The sequence below is a fragment of the Hoplias malabaricus genome, chromosome 5 (genome assembly GCF_029633855.1).
Source record: "Hoplias malabaricus isolate fHopMal1 chromosome 5, fHopMal1.hap1, whole genome shotgun sequence".
NCBI classification, from domain to species: domain Eukaryota; kingdom Metazoa; phylum Chordata; class Actinopteri; order Characiformes; family Erythrinidae; genus Hoplias; species Hoplias malabaricus.
This window is the reverse complement of record NC_089804.1, coordinates 51933470-51947601: the sequence shown is the minus strand read 5'-3', so window position 1 is coordinate 51947601 and position 14132 is coordinate 51933470. Positions and strand designations below refer to the sequence as shown.

At 42.4% G+C, this 14132-nt stretch overlaps 1 protein-coding gene across 2 annotated transcripts in view; it reads right to left on the bottom strand.

The window, feature by feature from the left end:
- Window positions 1–14132, bottom strand: part of znf385a (zinc finger protein 385A) — a 102487-nt gene that overhangs the window by 40477 nt on the left and 47878 nt on the right. Inside the window, exon 2 of one of the 2 annotated variants that reach the window (XM_066671372.1) lies at window positions 7566–7711. In XM_066671372.1, the coding sequence (XP_066527469.1) occupies window positions 7566–7711 (146 nt within the window). Of the gene's footprint in view, window positions 1–2; window positions 376–7565; window positions 7712–14132 lie in introns of those variants that run through there. The other variant, XM_066671373.1, reaches the window with a different exon arrangement.

Genomic DNA, 14132 nt, shown 5'->3' with positions numbered 1-14132 from the left:
ACCTTTCCGTCCTCAGCACCGCTAGGAGCTTTCAGCTGCATCCGTCCGCCTGTGTGTGTGTGTGTGTGTGTGTGCAGTGAGGGGTGTGCGAGTGTGCAGTTTATTCAGAAGTGATCCTCTCTATGTCCCAGTGCACCACCTGATTCCCACGATCGCGTGTTCCCACACCCTCGTGTGCACAGGCAAACACACACACACACTTCAGCATGCCCTCTTCTTAAGAAGTCCAGTCTGTACACACACATATGCACACAGTGCGGTGTTTACAGATCAGAGATGCGTCTGTCAGTATTCTCCTCCAGCTCAGTCCCTTTCTTCTCTTTTCTTTGCTCGGAGTCCTTCTCTTCCTCTTTTCCTTTCGTCCACTGAATCCTTCTGCTTTTCTCTCACCACATTCCAAGCTGTTGAGTTAAAAATGTGTCTTTATGTTTTGGTCGCCTTCCTTTTATTCTCCCCTCTCCCTTTCATTCCTCCTGTTGCTTCAGAGTAAGTCAAGACCTCATGCCATTAACGCTCCCTCTCTCTCTCTCTCTCTCTCTCTCTCTCTCTCTCTCTCTCTCTCTCACACACACACACACACACACACTCACTCATTTCCCTGTTACTTTAATACTAGCCATGCCATATGTGCAATAAATCTCTCTCAAGTTCTATCTATTGCTTCAGTATTCCCCAAGAACTTTTTACGAGAATAAGTTTCTCTCTCTCTCTCTCTCTCTCTCTCTCTCTCTCTCTCTCTCTCTCTCTCTCTCTCTCTCTCTCTCTCTCTCTTTATTCATCTCTCTCTCGCTCTCTCTCTCTCTCTCTCTCTCTCTCTCTCTCTCTTTCTTTATCTCTCTCTCTCTCTCTCTCTCTTTATTCATCTCTCTCGCTCTCTTTCTCTCTCTCTCTCTTTATCTCTCTCTCTCTTTCTTTATCTCTCTCTCTATCTTTATCTCTCTCTCTCTCTCTCTCTCTCTCTCTCTCTCTCTCTCTCTCTCTCCCTCCCCTACCCTTTTCCTCACTGATTAATTCACTGAATATTTTCATTTTCTTCTTTCCATCACCAACTTCCTTCCATCTCTCTGTTTTACACAATATCTCTTTCAAGCTTTCATGCACACACACACACACACACACTCAAAGACTCACCCAATCTGTCCAGATGCAGTGGAAATGTCATGCACTCTCCTCAGCTTCTCTCTCTCTCTCTCTCTCTCTCTCTCTCTCTCTCTCTCTCTCTCTCTCTCTCTCTCTCTCTCTCTCTCATACACACACACACACAGTGTCTATCAGCACACATCTCCGAGCAGCTTGTCGATTTCACCCTCCCCTGCTCCCCCATCGTGACTCAAACACTTACACTAAATGCCTCCCAAACTGCAACTGTTCTCATGCAGCTGCAGCCTTTTCTCACACGAACGTATGAAAACACCATGAATCACCGAGGCCCACACTATCACCACAACTTCAACCACGACTACATTTACACACATTATGATCATTCACAACACAGCCAGTCAGTCAGGTGAGACACGTGGTGCCTTATGTTTTGGACTGGAGTTATCTCACACACACCTCAAAACACATCAAGAAGTCATATAAACGTCTTGTTTACGTATTTTCTGACCCTGTATGTGACGCTGTTATCTTTACAAATGAACCATACCACAAACAAAGTGTAGACCACTGCAAGGGTTTTCACTCCAGTCCTGTAGTAACTGTCAACAACCTTTTTCACAAAAAGCAAGCCCCAAAATACGTGGATACCTATGACTATACATTCATTTCATGCATTCATTATCTGTAAGCGCTTATCCAGTTCAGGGTCGCAGTGGGTCCAGAGCCTACCTGGAATCATTGGGCACAAGGCGGTAATACACCCTGGAGGGGGCGCCAGTCCTTCACAGGGCAACACACACACACTTTTGAGTCGCCAAACCTGCAATGTGTGTTTTTGGACTGTGGGAGGAAACCGGAGCACCCGGAGGAAACCCACGCGGACACAGGGAGAACACACCAACTCCTCACAGACAGTCACCCGGAGTCACCCACAACCTCCAGACCACCCTATGACTATACATACATTTAATATATTTAAATTAAAGTTCTAAGGAATGTTTCAACTCAGACTGCTTGCTCAGGAATGAATTATGTTAATAAAAATGCGTAAAACCAAAATACACTATGAATACGACTGCTAATCATGACGAGTGTAATTTAAACACACCTCAGAGGAAGAAATATACAAAGAAACAATGGGCCTTTTAAACATATGGAGTCAGCTGTGCATCTGCTTTAAAAAAACCTAAAGCCAGTGTCCATTTATAGATGAGATAGGTGACCCCTGTCCTACAGCATTAGAAAGGTCTTTAGCCTACAAACGTCTGGTACAGATTATTAAACATCTCAATATGTTTACTGTGTTATGATTGAGGCCTGTGGTTTGCATGAGGCTAATTGCCGGTCACAAAGTTCCATTACTTTTGCTACGTTAACCTCGTAGCTTTTAAAAGAATCCCACACTGGACACCAACAATGTCTTGGCTCACTTCACTGGTGTAGGTGGAAAATCTGCATGAATTTGATTTGTGCAAATCCTTTCTAAAGTAAACGGAAAAAGTTAGACTGGGTCATCGGAAATGAGTCAGAAATGGTTCAAAGCCGGTAAACGTCTACATGGATTAGCGATGTGCGCTCAGATTGTGTTATTTACAACAGCGAAACCGCAGGAGGAAAGGGAGAAAGGGAGATATACTTCTGGAGGATGGAGCAGGTGAAGGGCAACAAGTCAGGACACCACCTGTCTCTGAACGGAAATTCCTGACTCTGCAGCAGAAGCAAGTGTGTGCCAGGCACTCGTGAGCTTTCACGCCACAGCCAGCTGTTGACGATAAATCATGCACTCACGTCTGTGCCTATGAGCACATCCATTCCGACGGCCAGGTAGATGGCAAATCACGTGAAAGTCACGTTAAAGCTCCAGCATGAAGGAATACAGGATGGAACTGTCCTCCTTAACTACACTCAACCACTTCTGAGCGACTGTGAGGTGGATTAGTTTGCTGAGTGCAGTTTTCTTGGATATAAAATGTGGTATGTAACGGTTTTCAAGTTTTCATCACCAGACCATTCCCACGCTTTGTTTTGGCTGAAAGATCCCAGGCACCACAGAACTCATCCAGAATGCCTCCTGCAGGGTTAATGTTCCTCAGTGTAATATATCACTAACTCAGCTGACCCTGTAACAGTTACACAGGAACGCCCACGACCTCTGTTTCTTTTCAACAGAGGGGCTTAATCAAGTGGGCCCCAAACACAGAAATCTGCTCTCTTCAGCTGTTTACAGATCATTACGCCATCCAAGCCGCCTGGACCGAGACACAAAAACCAAGCATTTTAAGTAAATCATGCACTTTCAACAAAGCCTTCACTGGTAACAACTTCACGATACCAAAGAAGGACAGGACATTTCTCTCCATAACCTTATTTTCATAGAAAAAAGGACTTTCGGAATTAATTCTTAGAAGTTGCATTGATCAATGGCAACAACACAGTCATGGTTTTATTTTGTTTATCATTATAAAAGTATTATCAATTTTAATTCTTTCATCAGTACTTTGGACACCTTTGTAACAGCAAATCAATATGTTTTTCTCATTTTTAAAACGTTAACACATTCTCTGCAATCAAATTTAAATCAAATTTACATTAAAATATATGTATTAATCAAAATGCCTTTGAGGAAACAAAAGACTTTATCCACTTTGTGATTCAGTGCATGCTTGAATCACACCATCGTATTCATCTGCTGTGCTGATGATGCACAAGACAACGCACCTCATTTTGCAATTATGGAGATAACCAGCTGCTGTAATCAAAAATGCTTCTAGTACATTTGTGAATTTATTTCCACCTGAATCGACTATGTGTGTTTTTCCCTGAAACCAACAGAGAAACTTAATTCATTCATTCATTCATAATCTGTAAGCGCTTATCCAGTTCAGGGTCGCGGTGGGTCCAGAGCCTACCTGGAATCATTGGGCGCAAGGCGGGAATACACCCTGGAGGGGGCGCCAGTCCTTCACAGGGCAACACAGACACACTCACACATTCACTCACACACTCACACCTACGGACACTTTTGAGTCGCCAATCCACCTACCAACGTGTGTTTTTGGACTGTGGGAGAAAACCGGAGCACCCGGAGGACACCCACGCGGATACGGGGACAACACACCAACTCCTCACAGACAGTCACCCGGAGTGGGACTCAAACCCACAACCTCCAGGTCCCTGGAGCTGTGTGACACAGAGAAACTTACAGATAGAAATATCTGTTTTTCACTAAATTCAGAGTCCGGATGCCAATCTCCCATTGAATAAAATACCAGTTTGGGAACTGCTGCACACCTTATTTAGCCTTTGAGCCATAAAAAATTTTCCCGAGAAGCAAAACAATATGAAAATGGAAGAGTTACCAAACCAGTTACCTGTTGTTGGTTTTAAATATAAAAGATATATCTCAATTATAATTCTAGAAGTAGAACATTGCTCGTGATTAAATGTAAACCTGATATAATATGGGGACTAAAAACTCACTCTAGTTTTTCATTGCGGTCCAGATGGGGAATTTTATGACTGAGGAGTAATGGACCAGTTTTTTTCACAGATGTCCTTCTGAAAGATGAATCCGAATGGAGCTTTAGTGCATAACCATGGAGTGTGTTCTATGTAGAGGATGGGTAATCTGTAATATTCTTGCAAGCAGAAGAAGAGACTCATAGTTGTTGATATAAAAATGTAAGTTGAATGGAAATGTAATTCATTAAACATGAGAAAATGAAAAGATGTAGCAAAACAAAATTCTGTAAATGCTAGAGACAGATTGTATTAAAACTCATTTCAGTATCTAACTCCAAGCAAGGCATATGTCCAATAAATTCTATCTCATGCATTGCTTTCAGAGACCGGTGATGCATGCTAATGAGTGCAAGCTGTCTTATCTCATTGCTAAGAGCTGCAATCTTAGAGCCTCTGTCCAGGTGTGTCCTGTCGCAGTAAAAAGCCTAGTCATTTCTACCTGTGTGGGGGATTCTTGTAAATGTCAGTGTTGCATTAGGCAATGGCGCAGGCACTGCAGTGTTTATTCAGCAGAGTATATCTGTGTGTGTGTCTGTGTGTGTGTATGTGTGTATCCTACTGAGGGAGGTCAGTACGTCCTCCCAGCTTTTCCAACACCCCCATCTGCTGGGCAGCAGGCACACTTCCCCTGCCATCTTCCCCCAGTTTCTACCACCATGTGTGATTCCCTGAAGCTATTGCTACAGAGATTTACTGCCCACTGCAAAGTTAAAACCTCAACAATCTACAGGCGCCTGTCCCTGAATGCTCTTCATCCAAAATGACAACTGAAAGAGACTGGAGTAAAGCTCTTAGAAAATCATAAGCTCTTACTCATCTATCTTTCTCAACATTAAAACATCGTTTGGCTTCTTATTACACAGATAATTTAGAGCATCTGGAAGCAAAACGGGGCAATTTCCAGTCACTTGGTTTAGATTTGTTGAGCTGGCACACAAAACTGCGTTTTCTCTCTCTCTCTCTGCTATCAGACACAGCCAAAGGGTATGCCATATTTTACAATGGCAACAAGTGCTAGCACACACCCAAGCCAAGCCTCGAATCGCAAATCAAAACTGGCTCCTACACACAGCCAGGGCCTTAGGCTCGCTCTGCTCATGCTATCGGCCCGTCATTATCGTTTTGCTGACCAGGACCTCATTTGCATCGCAGAGCGCAATGTGGGATCCACTCAGAGTGGACACGGGAGCAGGAGTGCTGAGTGAGAGAAACAGCCAGCACTGGAACCGGAATGATTAGCCATAACTCATGCTTTATTATTCCAGACTTGGCGGAAATCAATGAGCACGACCAAAGCAGACAAACACCCCACAGACATTTGAAAAGGTGCAGGTGGCTGTCGACATATTGGCGACAGGAAAGCATCTCTGGCTGCGTGTCAGCATAATTTAAGTAGCACTGGTTCTGTGTATTCTGAGAAGTTTGGTTGCTCAGATGAGGGACATAGACAGGGAACGATGTGAAACGTTGATATATAATAAAGTGTCTAAAATGGACAGAAACGTTTAATATTATCTAAGGCAGTGGTAGGGAACCTCTGGCCCATGGACCGTTTACAGTCTAACAGATATATCCAACATATTTAATGGCTACATTTTGCCTTTCTGTGCAATAGCCATAGGTTGTTATGCAAATAAATATATTATAAAACTAGTACTGTAATCGCAGCTTCACCCAATAGCTGCATCTCTGGCCTCAGTCAGCTCTAGTTTGCCAGAACTTTGAAGCAAATGTAATGTGATAGTGACTTAGTGGGTTGCTTTTTGGCTGAAGTAAAAGTAAAGTTAGTGGGCTTCATGGGTGAAAAAGCTCTCTGCGTTCTCAGGAAAAGCAGAACTGAAGAAAAGAAGATCCTCAGGAATAATCTGACCACACAGCTAGCTTTCTAGCGTGCTAATCTGGAGCTGGACAGTGTGACAAGAGTGAATGTGTTGTGAGTGAACACATTACTAAGCTGAAGGACCACTATGTCCAAATTAGATGACTCTGTATATACCGTTGCTGTGGCCTGTGGCCTGTGACCAGGTCTGTAAATATTAATGTGTCCCCCAGAGGGAAAAACGTGATGCCTGACCTAAGGTAATCTATGCTAATGTGCATTTGAAGATACCTTGCACAGTTTGAAAAACACACAATTCCCCAAAACTATCTTTCCTATAATAACATCAGGCACTTGTAAAAGGTTCACTGCGGCTGGAATATATTCTATTCTCATTAGAGCAGGTTGAACACTTCGGCATGTAGCTAACAGGCTAACGGGCTAACAGGCTCCTCCTGTAGTATTCAGAAACAGATTGTAACACTTTTTTATGCCATTTGTTATACATCATTTAATGAAATATATTGTACATACATTTTTCTACTGGCAGAAGAGTCCAAACGAGTGGGGCAGGTTTGTCTCTGTTAAAATGGTTGAAAATAGTATTGCTACTCAGTAAATGTGTAGAAATCTCAAGGCGGTAATTCAATTGGAGCATTTTTTGAAATGTTAAAGTTGACTTTGGTATATTATAATATTAAAGAACATTAGTGAGGTCAAGCACTAAAGTTGGACAATTAGTGTTGTTATGGGATACAGTACCCTCTCCTCAGAGAGCACTGTTATATTGCAGCATGTCCCAGTGCTGAGGAGTTTTATGCCTCATTAGCTGAGGGTCTACACTGAGTATGGTGACCTGGGCCCAATTCAGTCCCAAGTTTTATAAGGAGATTAAACACACTGGACATGCAAGAATAAATGTGCATCCATAATAGATGTATCTTACAGTACCTGAAATAATGAATTCACTTATTGGTGTGTAAATTCCTTTGGACCTATACTCTGGCTAATTATGTATTCATAGTATTCAGAATCACAAAAATAACAGAAACCACAGTTTCTGCGAAACACTGAGTCATTCCTTAAGACCCATAAACAAACTGAGTATTTATGATTTACTCACTGTGTTAAAATTGTGAAAGAGTCCAACGCTGTGAGGCGGGGGTGTCTCCATGGGGAACTGAAGGAAGGGCTTCATGTCCAAATGAGGCTGGATGACTGTGGGGGTCCGCAGAAATGTGGGGACCGCCCCCGTTCGGTTGATACTTCCTGTAAACAACAAAGTAAAAGTGGCAGTTATAGGGTAGTTAAACACCGAGAGCACTATCATCAGCATTGATTCTGGGCAGGCGTGCATGGAGTGGCTTAATGAAGAAAAGAAAAGAAAAACACGCAGCTCTGATGAAGCACCTATTGTCAGCATTAATTCGGCACATTGCTGTAAGTCCTGTGTTATGAAACAGCCTGAGCCACTGTCACTGTCATTCCCCTCTCTTTTCCTACCTCCCCCTCTCTCTCTTATCCCCTGCCACCAGTGCAACCTTGTGGATGAGTCTCTGAAAGAAGCCACACTTCAGAATGCAGCTTTAGCAAGCAGTTACTTAAAGCTGCTTAATTTTCACAGCTGGATTTTCCTCGCCTCTAACTCCCTGCAGTCTTAAATCTCTCCTCTCTCTCTTTCACACTCCCTCCCTATCTCCACCGCGTTCTCTTTCCTCCTCCTCAATCTTAATCGCAGGCATTTTTTTTCACCATTTCTCACTCCTCTTTTGAGATTGCTTGTCAAGCTTCTCTTTCTCTCTCTCTTGACTTTGCAGCACAGTTTTCACATTGGCTCTCAGTGAGTACCCTCCCTGGACAGGGCTGAAAACAGATCTGCTGCTGTCACTGTGGCGAAGAGAAGAGAAGAGAAGAGAAGAGAAGAGAAGAGAAGAAACCAAACAAGCAAAGACAACATGAGAAGAGACAAAATGAGAAGAGAAATGTAATGAAAAGAAGAGACAAACAAGCAGAGAAGAGAAGACAAAAGAAAGTAGAAAAGAGAAAAAATGAGAAAAGAAGAGACAAAACGAGATTTGAGAATTAGAAATGGTGCTCGCTTCAGATCTTCACTGTGATAATTACAATACATAAATGAGAAGAGAAGAGAAGAGAAGAGAAGAAAAGACAAGAGAAGAGAAGAGAAGAGAAGAGAAGAGACAAAATAAGGTGAAAAGGGATGAAACGAGAAAAGTAAAGAAGAGAGGAGACAAAATGAAAAAAAATGAGAAAAGTAAAGAAGAGAAGAGACACAATGAGAAGAGAAAAGTAAAGAAGAAATAGACTAAATGAGCAGAGAAGAGAAAACAAAAGAAAGTAGAGAAGAGACAAAACGAGAAAATAAGGAACAAAATGAGCAAAGACAAAATGAGGTTTGAGAATTAGGAATGGTGCTCTCTTCGGTTCTTCACTGTCATAACTACAATACATAAATGAGAAGAGAAGAGAAGAGAAGAGAAGAGAAGAGAAGAGAAGAGACCAAACAAGCAGAGACAAAATAAGAAGAGAAGAGACAAAATGAGAAGAAAAGAGAAGAGACTAAACGAGCAAAGGCAACATGAGACGAGAAGAGATTAAATGAGAAGAAAAGAGAGAAGTAAAGAAGAGAAGAGACAAAATGAGAAAAAAGAGAAGAGACCAAACAAGCAAAGGCAACATGAGAAGAGAAGAGACAGAATGAGAAGAAAAGACAGTAGCAAAGAAGAGAAGAGAAGAGAAGAGAAGAGAAGAGAAGAGAAAAAAAATGCACAGTTCTCTTCAGTTCTTCACTGTCATAACTACATTACTAACTTATCAGCTTTTGCCAAATAATTAATAGTAGCGACTAAATATTAAGTATTAAGATGAATTAATCAATGGTGTGTCTGCAGTGCAAGTCCAGTCTTAGTTCTGCGCTGTCTAGAAGCCTCATCTTTAAGTCACTATAAAGCATGCAAGAGTCTGACATGAAAAGAGAGGGGGGCCTATTAACTTTGAACTGAACTGAACTGGACTGAACCGGTTGTCCCAATTACCACAAACACTCATATTTCCTTGGTTCCACTCAGAACAGTGCTCTTCACAGGGCACAGACGTCTAGTCAGTGCAGCTGCTGACCGCTGCCCACAACACAGCTGCCTCTGAGACACAGCACACTCCACTGCTGCTGCTTCGTCACAGCAATGCGGCACTGGCATCACACACTGAGACTGAGCTCAGCCAATCAGAGGCACAGAGACTGTGCCAGCCTCTCATTCATCTGTCCTCACAAGGAGAGAGAAAGAGAGAGAGAGAGAGAGAGAGAGAGAGAGAGAGAGAGAGAGAGAGAGAGAGAGAGAAGTAAAGGGCTGAGGAAAGAGTGCTTGGGGGGTGACGGGCAGGTTGAGGGTGCAGTTGTCCTTGCAGTCACAGTATGTGTGTGTGTGTGTGTGTGTGTGTGTATGTTTGTGTGACAGTTTGTATAAATCAGGTCCCGGCTGCTTCCTTGACCCAGTGTATAATTACCTCATTAAATTAAGCACCCTTTCGGGACCTGGCTCTCACAGTAAATCACACTCACGCGGTGAGAGCTCACGCGTGTGTGAGTGCATGCTTTTAGATATCACTGCTGTTGCAAAAAACATCTTATATCTCTGATATAGGAACTTCACAGGAGAAGGAACATGACACAGTGTAAAATATAATGGCACCATTTCAAATTCCTGATATATAAGTGATTCACATAAAAAATAGATTAACTCTAAATTAAGTCACATACACGCAACAATACACTATTAAATATGCACTGACTTCCCAAAGGGACAAAACATTTCATTAGACAGATACAGTGCCCTGCTGGTGACATCCCCTTGTTATTAAATGACTGCATGTGAGCAGCATAATCACATAAGGGACCAAGATCATCTTCCCACTTCTTATTATGTTGTTCCCACATGTTAAATATCCCATTCTCATATCCCAAAACAGCCCATTTACAACCTCATGAAGGGGGAATCAGGGAAGGAGGTGGGCTAGTCAACAGTGTCCAACAGAAAACCAGGCCGGTGCTAGATCATGAATGTAATTTAAAGGAAAACTGGGTAGTATTTTGACTTTAATTTACAGCTTCAAAATCATTATGATGCTCAGAATCTGCATTGTGTGACTTTTGGAGGAGGGTAGGAAATCACTCCCTCTCTCCTACATTCAACTTGATTTCAGGACAGTGCTGTAATAATTAATTACACTCTGCAACAGTAGGGGGCGCCCAGGAGCAAAACTCTCACACATGCTAGAAAAGGACAATTGTCTGCAAATACTTTGAGGATCAAAACAGTATTTTCCGATCTCATCTCATCTTATGAACTCCCCAAAAATGGATGTCTATCTGTAACCTGATTGTAGAGGACAGTCCCAGTGAACAAGGAACGTCCCCGGACGTTCAAAATAGGTCTAAAATTAGTCTGTCCGTCAAGGACATATTTTAAACGTCAATGGACGTCCAAAATCCATCTTAATAAGTTAGTTAAGTGGTGACCAATCGATAACGTCAGTGGACGTCCAAAATACGTCTAATAGTCGTCTTTTCAATGTCTGGGTTTGGACGTCTTTTCAACTTTCATTTTCAACCTTAAGAGAACGTTGATTAGACGGCAGTCATTACGTTATTTCAACGTTGAATCAACGGCTAATTGTTTACTGGGGTACGTTCCGTAAAAATAAAAATCACATACTCCAAGGGCAAAACAAGTGAATTAGCTGATAGCATTCTGCTAACTAGTTTGATTTTCTTGTATTACCGATTGTACTATGGATACAAAACATGAACTACAGGAACAAGGGGCAGGTTTTAAAGGGGCACCTTCCACTGAGCAGTATCAAAATTCACTGACCTGTCCCTGGATGTATAGTGGTGTTACAGTATGAAATCTGGCCCCATGACACTAATATATGCATATGATCACATGACCATAATGTAGCTAATGCAGTGGATAAGTGACATATGTAGTGGGTAGCATATTAATAACACTCTATTTAAACATTACAATGGCCATATATCAACATATCATAACTGTCCACAAAAACACATACAACCATTTTTTTTCATATTTTCCATATCATTTGAACAAAGGTGACGTTCTTTGCATTGTGCAATACTTTCATAAACAAGTGATCAATAGAAATCCTTCCAAAATGATAGTGATGATATGACATACATGCACATGATCAGTAACAAAACCCCCCTCCACAGTGGCACATAGTGTCACACATAGCGGATTAAGTTTGATCAGCGTAAGAGCGCTACATATAGATCAAAATAAATAAATAAATAACAAATAAATCCAGCTGTCTCAGATCAGAGGATTTCTCCATCAACTCCAACAAGCGCACTGATTAGCACGGCTAGATCCTCTGCTGACGGACAAGCTGCCTTGATGATAATACTGCAGTCTTAACTGCCTCATCAGACCCCCACGGTGCCCGGCAGCTCTGCTTTTCTGCCCCTGGACGACTCTCCCTCTCTCCAAACTGCCCCCTGGAACCTGATAGGGGCATGTGTGTGTGTGATGGACAGTCCGGTCTGGAGGGCAGCCTGAGCCTTTAGAAGTCATTAAAAACGTGTCATGCCAAGAATCCAGCAACACACACGGAGGCCATAATCACGGCTGTTAATCAGGACCATAGCATACAAACAGAGTAAGTGACTGCAACAATGTACACATTTACAGCAAGAGGCCCAGCCACTGTGTACAAATACAGCTAGACGATGGGCTACTGTATACACAGTACACTAGAGGAAGTGAATACACGTGGAGCTTCTGGCAGCCATCCCCGGTGTCTGAGGGAACAGCTGGGGGTTTGGTGCCATGCTCAAGGACACCCCAGTCATTGACCGAGGGAGGAGGTCATGGGAATCGAAGACCTAGTCTCTAACAATTACGCTATAGCAGGTTATCCTTACAAAATCTTCATTTTAATCCAAATATATACCAAATAAGCCAGAGCTGCATCTTAATGCACTTTAAATGTCAGGTATATAAATATAATTTTAAATAAATGAGAAGAATGAATCATTAACGCTAATGAATGTTGATGTATTTTTAAACGGACCCATATGTTCTCTGTTCATGCCTGAGCACACGTTCCAGCTGTTTTTTAATTACTTTAAGACATATGGTTAAAAAACAAAAAAAAAACACGATTTTATCATTTAAAAGCAGCCGTGGCCTAATGCTAAGGGAAGAGGGAAGTGTACTTGTGGCTGGAAGGTTGCCAGTTCAGTCCCCTTGACCTGCAGGAAAATTGAGAGCAGGGGGCGTGAGGAAGGAGCACTGTCTCCTCCCTCAATCCATGGCTGAAGTACCCTTAAGTAAGGCACCTAACCCCCAATTGGACTGTGGGAGGAAACCGGAGCACCCGGAAGAAACCCACGCAGACACAGGGAGAACACACAAACTCCTCACAGACAGTCACCCGGAGCGGGAATCGAACCCACAACCTCCAGGTCCCTGGAGCTGTGTGACTGCGACACTACCTTCTGATGATGGTCATCTGAATCATAAATTCCGTGACATTCCTCATCACAATAGACGCAGTTGTGAGTTTGGTTTGGATAAAATAACATCTGTATGTTTATTTATTTTGGACAATGATGGTATTAATATAATACAATATATTCATGAGGAAATGATGTACATATTTTAATTACATAAATTCAATGCATCTCTTTGGAGTGCACGTGTGCTGGGTGCTGGAATGAAAGGAGTGCTCAGTGCGGCTCGGAAGGAGGATTTAGAAGCCGCTGTTTGGTGTGAATAACAGAGGCGCAGTACTTTAGTGTTGGGGGAGGGGGGCTGGGGCATTTATAAATAGACAGAAGGGCATGGGAAGATCAAAGGCACTGGGAAGTGATTCACCAAACTGAAATAATTCCGGGTCTGTTCGGCCCTGATAAATGGAATAGCAGACGTTCGTGCTTCTCTCTAATGCGCCAGGCTGGCAATCCTGCTCCTTAGTTGGCGTGTTCGCCGTGCTTGTGCGGTTTAGGAGAGGCGATAGGAGAAAGGGGTGAAGATGAAAACATTAGGAAATAAGCACTGATCATCACCAGGTCAAGACCGCAAGAGAGTGGGGATAATGAAAAAGAACTTATGAGAATTTTCATGAATAAATGCACTTTAAAGATGCTGTATACGATTTCAATCAATACACATTTTGTAAAATTCAGTGAATGTTTCCATGTGGTTCGCTAACTCTGCTTTGTTTGTGTGTTCATACTCAGCCTGAGTCCGGTCAATGACAAACAAACAAAATGCCTCCGATTGAAAAACACCACACTCTTTCAGCCAATCAGCAACATTGGGCATTCATGCTCGTACACAGGAAGTGGAAAGGGGTGGGGCTGGAGAGAGAGTGTATGTGGGGGGCCAAGCTTTTGAAGGAGCACTGAAGGGAGGGGTGTGTTTGTTTTGCTGTTGATTTCACACATCAGCAGATGTTTTCCAGAATCATATATAGTGCCTTTAACCCTTAGACCCTTAAAAAGCTAATGGTTCTCATTTCAGTTCTTCACACACATGCAGAATATATGATGAATTAATGATAATTACATCTACATCTAAGGCATTCAGCTTGATGCTCTTATCCACAGGAAACTTTTTCATTCATTCATTCATTATCTGTAACCACTTAT